The 17783-nt window shown below is 40.9% G+C and overlaps 1 protein-coding gene across 7 annotated transcripts in view; it reads right to left on the reverse strand.

Annotated features, from left to right (window-relative positions):
- The window catches only part of fhit (fragile histidine triad diadenosine triphosphatase), a 208697-nt gene that overhangs the window by 63712 nt on the left and 127202 nt on the right, over positions 1 to 17783 (reverse strand). For 4 of the 7 annotated variants that reach the window (XM_077529545.1, XM_077529543.1, XM_077529544.1 and 1 more), the window contains one exon: positions 4429 to 4556. In XM_077529545.1, coding sequence (XP_077385671.1) covers positions 4429 to 4556 — 128 coding nt within the window. Of the gene's footprint in view, positions 1 to 4428; positions 4575 to 17783 lie in introns of all 7 variants that reach the window. The other 3 variants (XM_077529548.1, XM_077529546.1, XM_077529547.1) reach the window with 1 other exon arrangement.

Here is a 17783-nt window from a genome sequence, read left to right on the forward strand (position 1 = left end):
ACACCGTCTTCACCCTTCAACTCCCCTCCAATTTTAATGCACCTCACGTCCAAGGGGAGGGGTGAGTTGGGGCGGGGAGCCATCAGAGGGGATGGACTGCAGTGCCTGGCAGCGCTGTGGTCCCCCCCATTTGTATCCCTGCCCCACCACTTTGTCCCTCCATTCCCTTTTTTAATGCACCACACATATACATATTCATTTTTTTGGGGGGGATACGGGTGTGTCGGAGTAGGGGAAATTTTTTCCCTCTGCTCCGACTCACCTGCTCCCAATTTTAATGCACCACACGCACACACTTGTATATACACTGGGTGGGGCCACATTCACGGTGTAAGGGTAGAGCTCGCCAGTCGGCGAGCTGGCGGACTCAGTAACAGGGTTAGGTGTCACTAATACTCTGGCGTGACGACCGGGGCCTCTCCCCACCGGGCTCGGTGTTCTGGTGTTCCGCCTTCTCCCCTGGTGCTTCCTCCTCTGCTTCCCCCCTCCCGCCGCTGTGCAAATCTCGCGCGGCTGGAGGTGGGGTGGGCACATCTTCCCTCTCTGCGCTGCTGCCCGGTGCCGGTTTCCGGGGGGGGGTGGGGGGTTCTCGCGGGGGGCCGGGTTCGCGGGGGGGGGGTGGCGGCCGTCGGGGGGGGGCGGCTTGTTTGGGGGGGGGTGGAGGTATGGGTGGGTGGGGGGTTGGGTGCTGGGGGTCGGGGTGTGTTCGGGGGTTTGGGGGTCGGGGGTGGTGGGGCCTGGGTCGTGGTGGATGGCGGGTTTTGGTGGGGTGCGGGGGGGTCGTGGGGGGATGGTGGCTGGGGACCGGTGGGGCGCTGTGGGGGCCCGCTGGGCCTCGTTCTGCGGCCTTGGGCTCGGGGGTGTGGGCCGGGGCTGGGGCGGGGGTGTTCCGGGTGTCTGGGTCGGCTCGCCGACCGGTGTCCGCTCGGGTGGCTTGGGGGTGGCCTTGGTGCTGCCGCGGCCTGGGGATTTCGGGGGGGGGGGGGTGCTCGCTTTGCTGGACCGCGGTTGACGGCTTCTTTCTTTGGTGGTGGTCCTTATGCATGCCAGATCCGTCGCACCAGCATCTACTGAAACTCAACAGAAGTACCCTCTCCCTCCCACAGCCCCTTGAATCAGTTGGTGCTGGTGTCTGTGGTTCTCCCTTTGCTTTATCTATCCTTCCCTCCTTCCTCTCTTTAGTTTTTCCTCTGGTCTCTGAGATCTTGCTAAATTTGATGGAATTTAGAGGCTCCCGGGGTTGGCGTAAGAGTTTGATTTTGTAACCATGGGGAAGGCAGGAAGTGTTTGGTCGGTGCTGGATTTCACTTTGATTTACCTTTCTTTTCTCTTTATTTCTTTTTTTTTCTGACCTTTTCTCTGGTCTCCTGACCATTTAAATCTCACGACTCTGGCAAGATTCTGAAGTACCTGGTTAAGGCGAAGGGTAATGGGATATTTATAAGGTTTTAGGTGAATGAATGAGTATAAATTTATACGTATTTGCACGCACGCACACGCACGCACGCAAACGCACGCAAACGCACGCAAACGCACACACGCAAACGCACGCACGCACGCAAACGCACGCACGCAAACGCACGCACACATACACACACCAAAAAAAAAAAAAAAAAAAAAAAAAGAGCAATGATGACAAGACGTTGAATCGGTAAGACTACCGAATGAACAATTCTGAGCTCTTCAAAAAAAAAAAAAAAAAAAAAAAAAAAAAAAAAAATTTACAATTAGAATTTCAGTCATTTATGTTGCATGTCAGCGTCATGCTAAGGGGTGAGTAATTTAAAGCTTTAGAATCACAAGACTTGCCTAGATGTTGAATTGAGGCACCTGTTGTGGGTATTGGTTATTACCCGGTATGATAATTAGACCTAATGTTTTGTAACCGTGAAAAACTGTTACGTCACAGACACATTTTCAGAAAATTAAGATTTACTTTGTTGTGTAATTTCACATTTTATAAGTATGCAGGCATCTCAGAGACTATTTTGTATACAGTCATTTTTTCAAATCCTCCTGACTACCAGCAATTCAAATTTGTCCTCTGTAGTGGACCTTTTTAAACCTGAATATCTCCCACCCAGTGCATACGATTAAATTAACTCCTTTTGTGCTTCATAGAGGACATTCAGCGCTTTCCAATGATACCAAATGTGTAGGGGTGAGGCTTGGCTACCTTTGATTGCATCATAAAAGAAAATGGCTTCCCTCAGTGCAAGCACTTTCTAGGGAAGTGGAAAAGTAAGTGTACAACACTTTTTATTGAACAAATTTAGGCTTTAAATGTTGTTAGCATGTTTTCTATATGTCTCTTAAGAACAAATTAAAGTATTGTTTGAATTATTTTAACTTTATTTGAGCCTAGCATTTAAGTTTTAAAAAATGTTCTCTGTAGTGGACACATCATAGCTTAAAAATAAAAACTTTTTTGTTTTTCAAAAATTTCTTTTAGAGTATTCCAGTTACTTCACAAATATTGGGGAATATCAAAATAAAAATATATATATTTTTTCCTGGTAGTCAGGAGAATATGTCCCAATTAATAATTTATGATTGTAAAGCATGTTCTAATACCAACCCAACTTTTTATCCTGTTGGTGCAATTAACAATTAGTTGACTGTTATTTGCTACAGATTAAGCAAATACATCTGATGCCTAATAATTATTTTCAACCTCTACTGATCAGAGAAAAATTCAGTTTAGTGTTGTCCCAATGTTTTTTTTTGTTTTTTTTTAAATATATATATATATGAGACTTATATATATATATATATATATATATATATATATATATATATATATATATATATATATATATATATATATATATATATACACATATATACATATATATATGAGACTATTTTTCACAGGGATGGCACACTGATGAGAACAATTGAGAGATTCAGAGAATAGTAGAGAATAGAATAGAATAGAATGCAATGTCTGAAAAAAATGTATCTGTCGAGTATTTAATCTAAGATGACTTACAGTCTTTTTATCTTATCGATTTCCAAGTCAAATAAAGTGATGTTGAGGTAAAGGTGGCTCTTTACTGTGTTTTTTGTCCCCCATCTTGCCAACCTGTGAGACAATTTAGCCTGACGCGGCCACAGTGCACGCAAGGTGCTATTTTCAAATTAGCATATATATCACCTGTTGTGCAAAAAAAGTCTTTCAATCTGAGGTGAGAGCCTATCTGTAGGTTGTTGTATGTGTCAAGAGATGGCTCTGAATTTAGTTTCTAACATTATGTTCAATGTATGACACGAGTGGAGCAAGGTGTAAAACCTTGATATAAGGAAAGGACAGCTCAATACAATGAATTTATTGACTTGGAGAGATGACTATGAATGTTTTTGAATATCGCTTCTGTTTCTCAAAAAGAAAAGTCCATAGTACATATACTTTAGCTCATATATTGGACTAAAATAAATCTTGGTCCCCATTGGACCATTCATACGGAAGCGTAGAGCTGCCAATGTGGAGTGGAGTAAACATTTTTGGCTGGCGAGTATGTTCGAGCATACTTGCAAATATATTAGAACATAATTGCAAATATGTTCGAACGTATTGAAATATGTTCGAAAATACTCGCAAATATGTTCGAACATACTCACAAATATGTTCGAACATAGTCGCAAATACGTTCGAACATACTCGCAAATATGTTCGAACATACTCGCAAATATGTTCAAACGTACTCGCAAATATGTTCGAACGTACTCGCAAATATGTTCGAACGTACTTGTAGGCTACATGCTACAAAGTTAGCATAATGCCACTGGGTACTATTATTATTGTTATTATTGTTATTATTATTATTATTATTATTATTATTATTATTATTATTATTATTATTATTATTATTATTGTTATTGTTATTATTATTATTATTTGCGGATGCGCGAGTGAAAACAAAAATAAATTTTTTAGGCATTTGGGCCACATTACCAATTCATTAGAAAATTAAGTAGACAAAAAACAGTGTTTATTCGTAGCTTTTACGATTTATTATGTCTGCCATGCATGATTTAGATTCGTCATTTTTAGCTCCATAATGCAATGGGATATTATGCTTGTGAATACCCCATAGCATTATGGGAAGGTATGCTAACTTTGTAGCATGTAGCCTACATGTACATTCAAACATAATTGCGAGTATGTTCAAACATAGTCGCCAGCCAAAAAAAGTTTACTCCATATTGGCATCTCTACGCTTCCCTACATTCACATATTGGACATGTGATTTACAAAAAGTGTGTTAAGTGTGTGCACAGCACTTCGTCCAATCTATTACGTCCAGTGGCTATAGTAATTCTTGTTAATTAGGAAAATGTAATCCATGAAGAATGATTGGATACAGAATTTTATGATATGTTTAATCTACTTCTCACAAGAAAACAAATTATTTGTGATGTTTTTACCTGGATGGCAATGGTGAGAGATGTGGCATTGAAGTGCTTCTCAACCAGGTTGGCAACTCTCTGAGTGGTGCTGAATAAATCTTTCACCTCGTCTGGTCGAAGATCCCGAAAACGCTCCACTTGTCTCACTGGACAGACCAACACATCTGAAAGGTTCTGTTAAGGATGTTTGGATGTTTACAGAAAACGTCACCGGCTGCAGATGGAAACACACTCCACTATCCGTATCCTATCGGTTTCACCTGTCCGACTGGTTCCTCACAAGCTACAGCAGTCAAACACCCTATTGGCTCCTCGTAATCGCAACCGGAAATATAATGGCAACTTATGTTACTTACTAAAATGCTTAAGCCGGTCCTGTTACACAATCAGTGCTTCACATGCACAACTGGAAACGGCTAATTATTGCCCCATTCGTAGTCATGGACGTGGTCCTGTATTCAACGTCGTTGTTACAGGAATGTGGCATAATAATGTGGCCCAGTCTTAGCAGAGCCAGATCAATTCATGTGCCAATACGACACATTGCCGTGTCACAGCTGTGTAGTGTACAATGTTGCCTCGGTATATCGCGGTTCACCTTTTGTGGTCCCGCTGTTTTGCTAATTTTTTTTAGTGCAATTTTTTTGTGCTTATTTTCACAATAGTGTTTTTTTAACTGTATAAAGTGTAATGTGGGGTTATACAGACTTAATTCAAATATGCAAGGCAGTTTTATTTCTATTGTACATTTCATACACAAGGTACCTCAATCAGCCTCACGCTGTCAAAGGCTAACAGTTAGAAATTGTGTCGTGTCCTTATAATTAGTGTTCACAGGGTGAGCTTTCCAAATGTCATTGTCTGGGACAATTTTCCTTGAGTCTTCAGGGCTCTGCCAATGATAATGGAGAATGTTTGATATCCTATTATTTTCATTTATTTTCTTTAATTCACGCCCAGGTTTACATACATGTAATAAAAAAAAGACATTGCAGATTAGTTTTACATTGCAAATGCAATCATTTCTTTGAGGCAAGACAGCGGTCCTGCTAATACACCTCCACAAACATAACCCCAGCCCTTACACACCTGAAATCCATTAACATTTCCAATGCTGTCGTGTCATTTTTTAACTACAACAATGAATTCATAATAGCCTGAAATAAACATCTTTCCCTGACCCCTGTCAAGCTCATCTCGCAGACCATTTTCACACTAATTCTGATGGTGTTTGAGGCAGTGGGCTGTTCACACAAGAAAATTACTTGACGAAGTATAATTCATGCCCATGCAAAATGGGTGGAACTGTGGAGACAAACTTTTGCACTTATCGGCTAGACAGTCTGTGATTGGCTAGTGGTCAGTGAGCGGGAATATGTTTCAGCTCACCCATGACCCCAATGAGGACAAGTGGTGTAGAAAATGGATGCCTGGCTGCCAGGTAATTACAGTGCATCCATGTAACAATGTCCTCTATGTCTCTTTTTCTTTGCAGATAAAATTGTGTTGGATAAATTATGCCCAACGCTACATAAATCTCTGGCTCTAGTCATGTCTGCCATTTTAATAAAGAAACAGAGGTTGCACATGACTTCAGTGTGTTTTTCTTTCTTTCTTTATAGACCAGAATAGATGTTGTACAGTGAACATGTTATTAGATGTCAATATCAAGCAGATAGTATCCACATATTATTAACAACTTTTAGAGTGACAAAAATAATAGGATCGGTATTAGGAACAAATTGTCATGTCTGGGTCACACCAGGGTTAAGTTTGGGTTCCTGACCTGTTAAGTGTCTGTTTTGAATTTATGTAACAACATCTAGTTTCAACTGGTTTTATGCTATGTGACAGCTAGGTGATGTCAGGACCTATGTGATGTAAATCTTTCATCCTTTACTGAGTCACAACCAATCAGATCGATTCACTGTCTGTAGTAGCTGTCTGAGAAGTGTGTGTGTTTTTCGGATTATTACTTCTGTTACCACTGTCTCTCTGTGCAACTCTCTTTGTTTCTCGTCTAGTCAAGTTTGTTCCAAGCCTCTCGATGTGATTAAATAGTTAAAATCTTATTTGTGTCTGCGCTTTGGGATTCAACCTTCAGCACATGACACAAATAAGCCGATCCTCGAAACTGCGGTATTGGTATCGGATATGATATGGTATTGGCCTATTCCTAGCACAAACTCACAAATGAACTCTCTAATCTTTTAAAGTAGCTGTTTTACATTGACTTTTGTGGAATAAATTGGGGAAAAACAACTGAAGAATGCAACATTTGAAGTGTTTAGTTTTTTCCTCAAGCTTTGTGGTTTTGTACGAGTCATGAGGATCGGCCAGTGTTTGCTAATTGTCCAGATTTTACAGATGTGCCCTGAGTAGCCATTTACCTCTGTGATAACGTATTGTCTTAACCATGATTTTTGTGCAACATTGCATCATGTTATTGATTGCTTATTCTTGTTGACTAAAATTGTAAAAGCGATGGCAGTATTCTCCTGCACCGAGCCTGCATGCCATCTTGTGATAAATGTTCCCATATCCACTTTAATCACTTCCATAAAATGGAACCAACACACGCTGTAAAAGCATTTCTTCACCTGGAAAGGAAGCTGACTTCACCAATAGCCTACCTGGACATTGGAGATGGTGGAAAAAAAGACACCCTCCCAATATAACAGGCCATAATGAAGGCAGCAGACCAGACCCTCAGATCAATCAAAATGCCCTTTGTCTTGGCAGTTTCAAATCGTGGATGGTCAAAACAAAAAGATCCATCACTGCCGCTGCAACAATTGTCTCTTTCTGCCTGATTACAGCTGGCCCAGAATGGCCTCCATCACCCCAACATGGCCTGGAAAACGACATTGGCATACACATATGGTACCTCACATGAAGAAAACAGCAAAGAGCTTCAAGTGAGTCATTGGCTCATGATATACTGTATTATGTGCACAGCAGCTACGGAAACATAGAACAGTAAAGTGTCGACGTTTATTGAAGCATTTTGTAGGATTCTTCAGTTAATAAACAAACCTACACTTGAGTGGTCTGATGTCCTCAAATCAAATTGCATGAGCAATTTCCATAAAGTAGTGAAATCTCTAATTAAGATATCATTAACTTCCTAAAAGTCATTAAACCAACCTATAGCTAGCTAAGATACAGTATCTAATTAAGCATTTTTGGGCAAAATGTGATGTACAGTATTCTATGTGTATTTTACTGAAGTGAATAATCTGCGAGGATTCAAAACCTTTATTTCCTTTATTAAACCTTTATTTTATGTCATGTTTCGGTTCTGTGGGGTTGGGTTCTTGTTTGGATTTTGGGTGTTCATGTTGTCTTTTATCTTATTCATTGATGTCAATTTTATTCACTTGTGTACTCACATACAATGTTTTGTTTTTCTCTTATTTTATACTTATCTTACTCTTTACTGCATGACCGATTTCTGTTTCATGTTCAGCACTTGGTATACAGCAGTACTTCTCAAATAGTGGGGCGGGCAACCCCAGTGGGGCGCGAGGCTCCATCAAGGGGGGTGGAGTTTGACCTCGGGGAACATGCTTTTTTATTTTTTTATTTTTATATTTTTTTACTGTCCTAGAATAAAGTGCAATTGGACCTCCACTACATTAGGGGGCAGTGGCGCTCTCATTATTGGCAGAGTGTGCGCAAAAAATGTTTATAGTTTAATTAAGGATTTAATTTTATTTTTGAATTTCAGACGCACTTTAAATCTTTTCTGTTACAGTTAATAAAGCTATTCTTTGTTTTAAGTTGGTCCATATTTCTTTCTTTCTTTTTTTTTTATTCTGGCTGCGAGATGTTTTCGTCTTACTGGGGGGCATGACAGAAAATAATTGAGAAGCACTGGTATACAGCAATGCTTGTTTTAAAGTGCTTTACAATTAAAGTTGAGTTGAGAAATAACTTAAACTAGAGCTGCGAGCAGCTATAAAGGGCCCTCGCAGCCCGGGCCACGTTGGGGTACTTGCACGTTGGGGTACTTGCACATTGGGGTACTGGCACATTGGAAGCAGAATTTCTTTGAAAATGGCATGATAAACGTGGATGTTTTTTTTTTTGCCAGGTGTGATGAGTGTGTCAAGCTCAATGGGTTTTGGTGATTGTTAAGATCTGCAAAAATCAGCGTCTTTTTTTATTTTTAGGCAATGAGTTGCCCTGATTGGTATTTTTCGTAAAAGTATGTATACACACATCATCGCTCGTACTCATTGCACAATGTTGCTTTTATTGTCCATAGAGGCGATCAAAGAAAATGAAACTAAATAAAAAAAGTACATATGTTTGGATCGGTCTGATGCCAGTGAACACATTGAGTGGTGGAAAGTAAAAGAATATTCATAAATGACTTAGTTATCATATTTACAATGAGTTTACAATTTTTGCAAAAATACCGTAAGTGAGGCATTTTTTTTTTTATGCCTCAAGGACTAGGTGGCGCTGTATTTATAACTGAATTTTGTCATAGAGATACCTTCAGGCCTTGACTATAAATATACATTTCAAGTATGGGATTTTTTGGAGCATGTACCTGGGAGTTATTAAGCATAGCCTTCATTCACGATATTGCTTTTAATGTCCATAGAGGCTATCAAAAATACATAAAACTAAATGACAAAAATATGTATGTTTGGTTAGGTCTGATGCCAGTGAACATTTTGAGTGGTGGAAAGTAAAAGAATATTAATAAATTACTTCGTGATCACACTGAGAATGAGTTTACAATTTTTGTAAAAATACCGTAAGTGGGGTATTTTTTTTTTCATGCCTCAAGGGCTAGGTGGCGCTGCATATATAACTGAATGTTGTCATAGAGATAGCTTCAGGCCTTGACTATAAAGATACATGTCAAGTTTGGGATTTTTTGGAGCATTTACCGGAGAGTTATTAAGCATATCATTTTTCATTGCGAAACACAAATTTTGATGCCCCGCCCTCATCATATAGTATTTAGAAAAGTCAAGATTTTTCTCCCTGTCGTTGGCTCAGGTCTTGACATAGCCCAGGTCAAGTCTGAAGTCAGTCGGATGAAACGTGTAGGAGAAGTGGGCAAAAGTATGCCCCCTGTAAATGTGCTAAAATCGTAAAAAATGGGACATTCGAAAATTCGTAGCTCACTTCCTGTTCATTTTAGCATATGGGTCCAAGAGACTTTTTTGTAGGTCTTGGGCTCCCTCATACACCTAAAAATTTTCGTAGATCTTGCTTAAACGTACAACCGGGGCTGCTTCATTAAAATTTTCTAGGGGGCGCTATTGAGTCATTTTTGTAAAAATAGCACAATCCAGGATAAAATATCGCTCATTTTGCCAGGCCAGATGTGTGTGCCAAGTTTCATGCGTTTCTATGCCGGTTTAGGCCCTCAAAATTGGTGTTGTTTTCTTGGCGAACAGCGCTTAGCCACGCCCACAGCGATTCGCGAAAACTCACAAACTTCGTGTTGTGACATCATGAAGACCGAAACCCTCATCTGAGTAAATATGAGGTAGGTGCAGTTAATATGGTTGGAGAAAAACATTGAAGAAAAATCGCAAGAAAAAAATTGCCAGAAGGTGGTGCTATCAGTAAGATGAAATATAAGTTCGTAGATGTCTTAGGGGCTGGACTCTCATCAAATGTGTGAAATTTTGAGAGGATAGGATGACCTGGGTCAAGTAAAAGCAGCTTTTATTGCCACGAAAAATTACCAGACTTTGCGGCACCGTAGCGGCCACGCCCTTTGGCGAAAAGTTACAATATTCGGTGTGGGGCATGATCAACATCTTAAGGCTTGTCTGACCAATTTTCAACTGGATCCCTTCAAAGAGCTTGGCATAGTAGCTAAAAACGTAAAGTATGACATTTATTGTCACCACTAGGTGGCGCTATATATATAACAGAATTGTATCATATAGATGTTTTCAGGCCGTGACTATTAAGTTGCGTGAGAAGTTTGAGATTTTTTTTAGCTTGTTCATGGGAGTTATTCAGCATTTTGTCTTTCTGGACAAATTAAATTTTAAAATCAATATTTGATGCCGCGCCCCCGTCATATAGTATTCCAAAAAGTCAAGATATTTTGCCCAGTTGTTGTCTTGGGTCTTGAGATGATACATGGCAAGTTTGAAGTCAACTGGCTGAAAAATATTTGCAAAGGGGGAAAAAGTATGACCACAGTGAATGTGCCAAAATGGGCCAAAATTGGACATTCAAAAATTCATAGCTCACTTCCTGTACATTTTAGGAAATGGCTTCCACTGACTTTTTTGTGCGTCTCGGGGTGCTACACGTGCCTGGCAATTTTCGTAGCTCTAGGTCAAACGGGCCGGGATTGGTTTTTATTTTTCTACGCTAGGGGGCGCTATAGAGTCGCATTGTTATGGCAACGACATAATATCAAATTTTTCGCCGGGCCCGAAGAGACTGCAAAGTTTGGTGAGTTTTCGTAAATGTTTAGGCCCTCAAAAATGCGATCGTTTACGGAGAAGAAGAAGAATTCTTACAAAAACAAGAGGGACCTCGCAGCGGTCGCTGCTCGGGCCCTAATTATACGAAACATATAAGTGTGTTGTGAAAATCAGCCATTGCTTTTGAATTGTGCTTCAACAGAATTATTAAAAAACTAACTCAAGAACCAAGCTTGGTCAAAACGGATGGAATCAACAATTTTGTTCACGTGTGTTATAGAGATGTTTGACACCATTTTTTTCCTTCTGACTCATACCAGGATGAGTACTCAACTCTTGAGTAGTTACCGATACTAAGTTCTGATACCACTAGTATTTTTGATAGATAAAAATAAAAATGTTATATTCTTTTAATTTCTAGTTCCTGATTGTAAAATGGCCACAAGGAGTACTCGTCAGTGGTACTCGTGATGGGTTGGGGTTGCCGTCGCGAGTTTGATACCTTGAAATAAGGCCTAATATCGGCCTGATACGATACCTGGTCTCGGTACTCGCCCATCCCTAGCAATTACTACTGGGTTTATTGTATACTGTACTCTACTATATTGTATTGTATTATGCTGCTATTGAACTTTAGTGGATGGCGGTTGAGATGAGTACTTCTTAATTATTTGTATTCATAGTGACAGCTGGGGGGAGAAGAACACATACTGTAGATGTCTTTAGAGCTTTGCTCCAAACACACAGGCTTCCTCTTAAATGTCAACATTTCTAGGCAAGACTTACACAAAAAACAAGCACCACAGGATTACTAGTTATCTTTGGCACCGTAAATTGGATGGCTGGAGTGATTCGTAACATAACCCATTTATGGATCCCTGCCACTTGGCTACAAACAATTCAGTCCGAAATCTGGACTGAAGAACTGAAGGCAAAATCCTGTTTGAGGACAGCAGTCTTTTTTTTTCCATAACGCCACCCACTTCTTGTGACGGACCGGTTGTCCCAGTTGAGTGTACCCGACTAAACCAAAGGTGGGCAACTAAGCACCTCTTCAAAAATCAGGAACGTATGAAACTATTGACACTGGCAATGGCTGTGGAATTTTAAAAGTGCCCAAACCCACTCTCAGCTGCCACAATTTATTATTTGCAACTTACTGAGGGGTGAGCCCACTGTGTAGTAATTGTCATATCTCTCAACATTTTATACTATGTATTTTCTTTCAGTGATGACAATTTCTACCCTACCGTCAATTAGTTGACTCTACAGTACATCACCATCTGGTACATTGCAGTCACTGCCAACGACAAGACTGCAACTTGTAATTTTCCCCGCTGACAAGGCCAATTGGCAGTAACCTGTCATCTCTCCAAAATGCCTGATGGAGCCCCAGACAAAATGCTACTTGCTGATCTTCTGAACCCAAGGCACACTGTTTCCCTCGATTCTACAATTTACTATGTTCACTCATGGGCACCAATTCCTCATTTAAGAATTTTCTACACTGAACATGCCCCCCCAGGTGTTCTGAGCTGTCACTCCAAAAAAATAATCAGCCTATGAGAACATATTCTCCATGAAGCCCACCAATCCATGATGTTTGTGCCAAAAGTTGGAAGCAAACACGTGTGAGCGTCAATGTAAAATGAGGAAGAGCAAACGACAAACCAGGGAGCGTAAATGAGAAAAAAATTTGCAAATCAAAAGGTTTTGTCAGAAGCAAAAAAGTTCACATTACACTTAAAAAGCTTTTGCTTGATTCTTTTTAGTTCAAGATGTTTTGCATGATTTATTTATTTTTTTGACACAAATCTGAATCCAGAAATCAGAATCAGTGATTCCTATTCCGCAAATTGAGGACAAGCTGATCGTATGCGGTCACCCTGAGCTTTTTAATTCATCCCACGAGAGACTGAGAGGACCAGCACAGGAGTTGGTTTATCTATTTACCTATATATAGTAGGGATGTACCGATAAGGGCAATATCGTGATATTGTGATATTAAAACTGCCACAATATCATCGTCGTCATGGTCACAATATTTAAAAGGAACACATCTGTCAAAAAAGTCAGGTTGATTTCCAATTGTGCAGTTCTAGCACCCTCTAGTGGCTTGTGTATTGGTTCAATTAAATTTTCATTAGGGATGTTTTGGCCTTCTATGTTTAAAATCTGTGCTAATTGTCAGATGAAGTGGAACCTAATTTGCTTGTGAAGCGATCAATGTGTGCTTGCATTAGCAAGTAAGTGCCTCAATATTGTTATTCGAGATTGTAAGTGGTTGATATGCATTGCTGTTATGTACAAAAGCACAATATTGTATTTATTACAGTCAAACCTCGGTTTTCGAACATAATCCGTTCCAGAAGGCTGTTCTAAAAGCGATTTGTTCGAAATCCAAAACAATTTTTTCCCATTATAATTAATGTAAATAATTTCAATCCGTTCCAAGTCAAAAAAAACTTTTTCCAAGTTTTTTTTTAGTATTATTTTACACCATAATGTGCACTGTACACTGTTTACCAAAAATAGAAAAGGGTAGAAATAGACACTGTTTTATTTAGATATCCTATCTAAAATGATGAAAAAACAAACAAACAAACAAAATGCAAACATTTCTTTTTTTAAATTCAATATTTCTGCGCACTACTTTCCTCTTTTCTTCACCAGCTTTACCACTTCCACTTGCTTTCTTTGGACCCATGATTAGGGGCTAATACACGATGCAAAAAAAAAAAAAAAAAAGATTTGTGTAAATAACAATGAACAGGTCTGCTCCAAACGAACTTTGAACACGAATGTGCTACGGAGGAAGCATCCTGGGCATTCGAGTTAGCTCGGTTCCCGAGTGAGTCGCGTTCAGGTACTTAACTCAACTCGAGTTTATTTATATAGCGCTTTCAAATTCATAAGAAAATTGAAATTTAAAGGGTGCGTATCATGCTATTTTAAGCCACTCCGCCGTTAACTACAGGCATATAGATTATTAAATCTTACCTTACACCATGCAATGTAATTTCTTATGAAGTGTGTGTTATTTTGCTGGGTATTCTTTTAACCTGGAAGTAAGATGCCCGGTTCAGTAAAACTCCCCGTTTGGCTGCCGCTAACCACTACAACATTCACTCATATACGGTCAATGGTGCAAAGTTTGTAGGGAGACCAGGGCTAGTTGTATCACGGGTAGGTTGTCACGTTGCAATTTTCTCGTCCACCAGAGGGCGCAACAAAAAAGTGGAATATTAGTTTTCTTGGTATAATTGGTCAGGGGTTGCGTACTGTCTTAGAAGAAAATAGCACATTGTGAGCTGACATGAGTGCCAGTTATCTGTTTTGCACACCCCAAAGTAATTTTTTTCACCTTCCTATATTTTGAAACTGGCGGCGTACATAGATAAATTCTAGCAGCAAATCATGTGGACTCAGAGGAGAGATTCAGGCATTTTGTCATCTCAGTCATTGTAGCTTAAAAGCTATCTATAAACTAGAGCAAGTATTAGCCAACATGATAGTTTGGGGCAACTTGTCTCAGTCATTTTGTGATTTGTTGTCACATATGCAAAAAATTGGCCAATAAAAATGGCACCTCTGGCAACTCTGTTTTCGTAAGCCAGAATTGTTCTTCAGAAGATGAGTCGGAAGTGAGAAAATTAGTTTGCCAGGTTTTGTTTGATTGTTTAAAAATGGATTTTCCGGTTGTTGGAATTACAGTATGTTCACATGTCAGGACTGGTTTAAGTTTCCTGATGAACCATCTATCCATAAACTGAAATGCTTTATTTTATGTTTTTATTCAATTTAATCACAAATTTCCAGTTCAAGGGAAGCAAAACAGACATTTGAGGCTGAGAGCTACGACCTACAAGCTAGAAGTATCTAAGGACTTTAATCTATTTCACAATATTTTATGTAAAGTTTGCTCATTGACTATGGTCAATTTTCAGGATCAATGATGAAAATTTCTCTGGTTGTAAAAAAATAAAGAAACAGAAGAACAAGGATAAATTTGTCTTTGTTTCATTAGCTGCAAAATCCAGTGTGACATCTTAACCCATGTAGTGTGACAACTTACCCATTGGTGGGGCAACATGTCACATGTTCACTCCCTCAATTTGATGGCTTATATGTCTGCACTGCCACAAAGTATGAAAATGACATGAATACAAAAAATAGACTTTGGGCTTTCATCTGGTATACATTCTGTTTATATATGAGGTACTGATTCCAAGAAATACATAAAAGTTTAAAAAGTGATACAATTAGCCCCGGTCTCCCTAATTGTAGTTTACACAAGTGTCAGCCACAGCACGTGGAATCTTTCTGGAAATTTAGGACGATCAATTGTCATTGCACTTTGGCATTGCAAATGTGAAGGATATATGTCCTTTTCATCAAAGTGAGATATGAATTCACTTGGACATACGTTTATCACTATCCTGCGAGCATGGAGGTCTCAGAGAAAGTGTGTTTAGTCAGCAGAGGCAGTGTGGGGTGGGTCCGAACCTCCACACGTCACAAGGCGAGGACCAGCTCGTTTTCTTGGCTTGGGAGGGGCTGGTGCTTGGAGAGCAGAATGACCGAGTCCTAGAATTTCTCAGCGAGGGGTGAACAGAGGAAAACAACACTTTGGCTGTGTTTTTGGTGAGGAATTAGCATTTTTACATAAAAGCTTCATAAAGTTGATTTTTCACAATTTGAATCCTTTAATTTTAAATTCTAAATTTCTCAAGTCTCAAGCCAGCACTGATTTTGGCGACACATGGTGTTGAGTATTTCATCTCCTCAGGCGACAAACTTAACCGGGGATGTAGCAAGCATTTGGGACAATTTTAGGGGCGAATTTGGCTATTCACTGGCATCTGGTTTGGATGCAAAAGCGGAGGCAGTGCAGGTGGCAACAATCAGACAAGTGGCGGGCAGCAAATGTTGCCACATCTGTAACACAACCTAGATTCGTCGGGTGAGCAACAGGAGCGTGTGAAAGCAATTCTTGATGCACTCCAAAGAGTAATGTAATATTTGACGGGTATCCATCCATCCATCCATCCATCCATCCATCCATCCATCTTCTTCCGCTTATCAGAGGTCGGGTCGCGGGGGCAGCAGCTTTAGGAGGGAAACCCAGATTTCTCTCTCCCCAGCCACTTCAACCAGCGGGATCCCAAGGCGTTCCCAGGCCAGCCGAGAGACATAGTCTCTCCAGTGTGTCCTGGGTCATCCCCGGGGCCTCCCGCCGGTAGGACATGCCCGGAACACCTCTTCAGGGAGGTGTCCAGGAGGCATCCGAACCAGATGCCCGAGCCAACTCAGTTGGCTCCGCTCAACGTAGAGAAGCAGCAGCTCGACTCGGATGACCGAGCTTCTCACCATATCTCTCAGGGAGAGCCCGGACACCCTGCGCAGGAAACTCATTTCGGCCGCTTGTATCCGGGATCTTGTTCTTTCGGTCATGACCCACAGCTCGTGACCATAGGTGAGGGTTGGAACGTAGATCGACCGGTAAATCGAGAGCTTCGCCTTTTGGCTCAGCTCTTTCCTCACCACGACGGACCGATACAGAGTCCGCATCACTGCAGATGCTGCTCCGATCCGCCTGTCGATCTCTCGCTCCATCCTACCCTCACTCGTGAACAAGACCCCAAGATACTTGAACTCCTCCACTTGGGGCAGGATCTCATCCCCAACCCAGAGAGGACATGCCACCCTTTTCCGACTGAGGACCATGGTCTTGGATTTGGAGGTGCTGATCCTCATCCCAACCGCTTCACACTCGGCTGCGAACCGCTCCAGTGAGAGTTGCAGATCCCGGCTTGATGAACCCAACAGCACCACATCATCTGCAAAGAGCAGAGATGCAATGCTGAGGCCACCAAACCGGACCCCCTCAACGCTTCGGCTGCGCGCCTAGAAATTCTGTCCATAAAAATTATGAACAGAATCGGTGACAAAGGGCAACCTTGGCGGAGTCCAACCCTCACCGGAAACGAATTCGACTTACTGACGGCAATGCAAACCAAACTCTGGCAACGGTCGTGCAGGGACCAAACAGCCCGTCGGGAATAGTTGACAGGTATGTCTATGGAAATTGTAAACAAGAACAAGGCCAGTCAATTGGTCCGTTTGTAACAAGACAAAAAAAATAAAAAATCTACCCCTTGTGAATATGGAGCTAACTAATGGCTGATGTCATAAGTCTTTCTTTCATCCATCCATTTTCTTGACTGCTTATTCCTCACAAGGGTTGAGGGGGGTGCTGGAGCCTATCTCAGCTGGCTTTGGGCACTTGGCGGGGTACACCCCGAACTGGTTGCCAGCCAATCTCAGGGCACACAGAGACGAACAACCATCCACACTCACAAGCACACCTACGGACAATTCGGAGTGCCCAATTAATCTGCCATGCATGTCTTTGGAATGTGTGAGACCGGAGTACCCGGAGAAGACCCACGCAGGCACGGGGAGAAGATGCAAACTCCACCCAAGAAGGCCGAAGCATGGACTCGAACCTGAGTCCTCAGTACTGGGAGGTGGATGTGTATTCATCTACCGTGCCGCCGTCTTTCTTTTAATGAATTAAAATTACATCAATAGAAGTCAAGAATACTTGTGGGCAAATTATTTTAAACATGTACAATGAAGAGCTGCCTTCATGAATGCAAATAAAGGGAGTTTGCACCTGAAATCAAGGCTCATATGAAGTTAAATAGTCAACGCTGCATTCAACAGACCTCTGCCAGTGAAAGAACTTTGGTTGGGCTTTCAGGCAGACAGGATGGAAAGAATGTCAGGAGAATAATTGTTCCCTGTCATGTTCCTTTCAGAAGAACAAAGGCTCACACTCATTGGAAGTGTGCCTGAAGCTCAAAAGTGTCATCTCACTCAAACACTTCCAGCTTAAACTCACATCATTCCTGCCATCACAAAGCAAAAAACAAGTTGAATCAAAATTTCGTT

The sequence above is a fragment of the Festucalex cinctus genome, chromosome 8 (genome assembly GCF_051991245.1).
Source record: "Festucalex cinctus isolate MCC-2025b chromosome 8, RoL_Fcin_1.0, whole genome shotgun sequence".
NCBI lineage: Eukaryota > Metazoa > Chordata > Actinopteri > Syngnathiformes > Syngnathidae > Festucalex > Festucalex cinctus.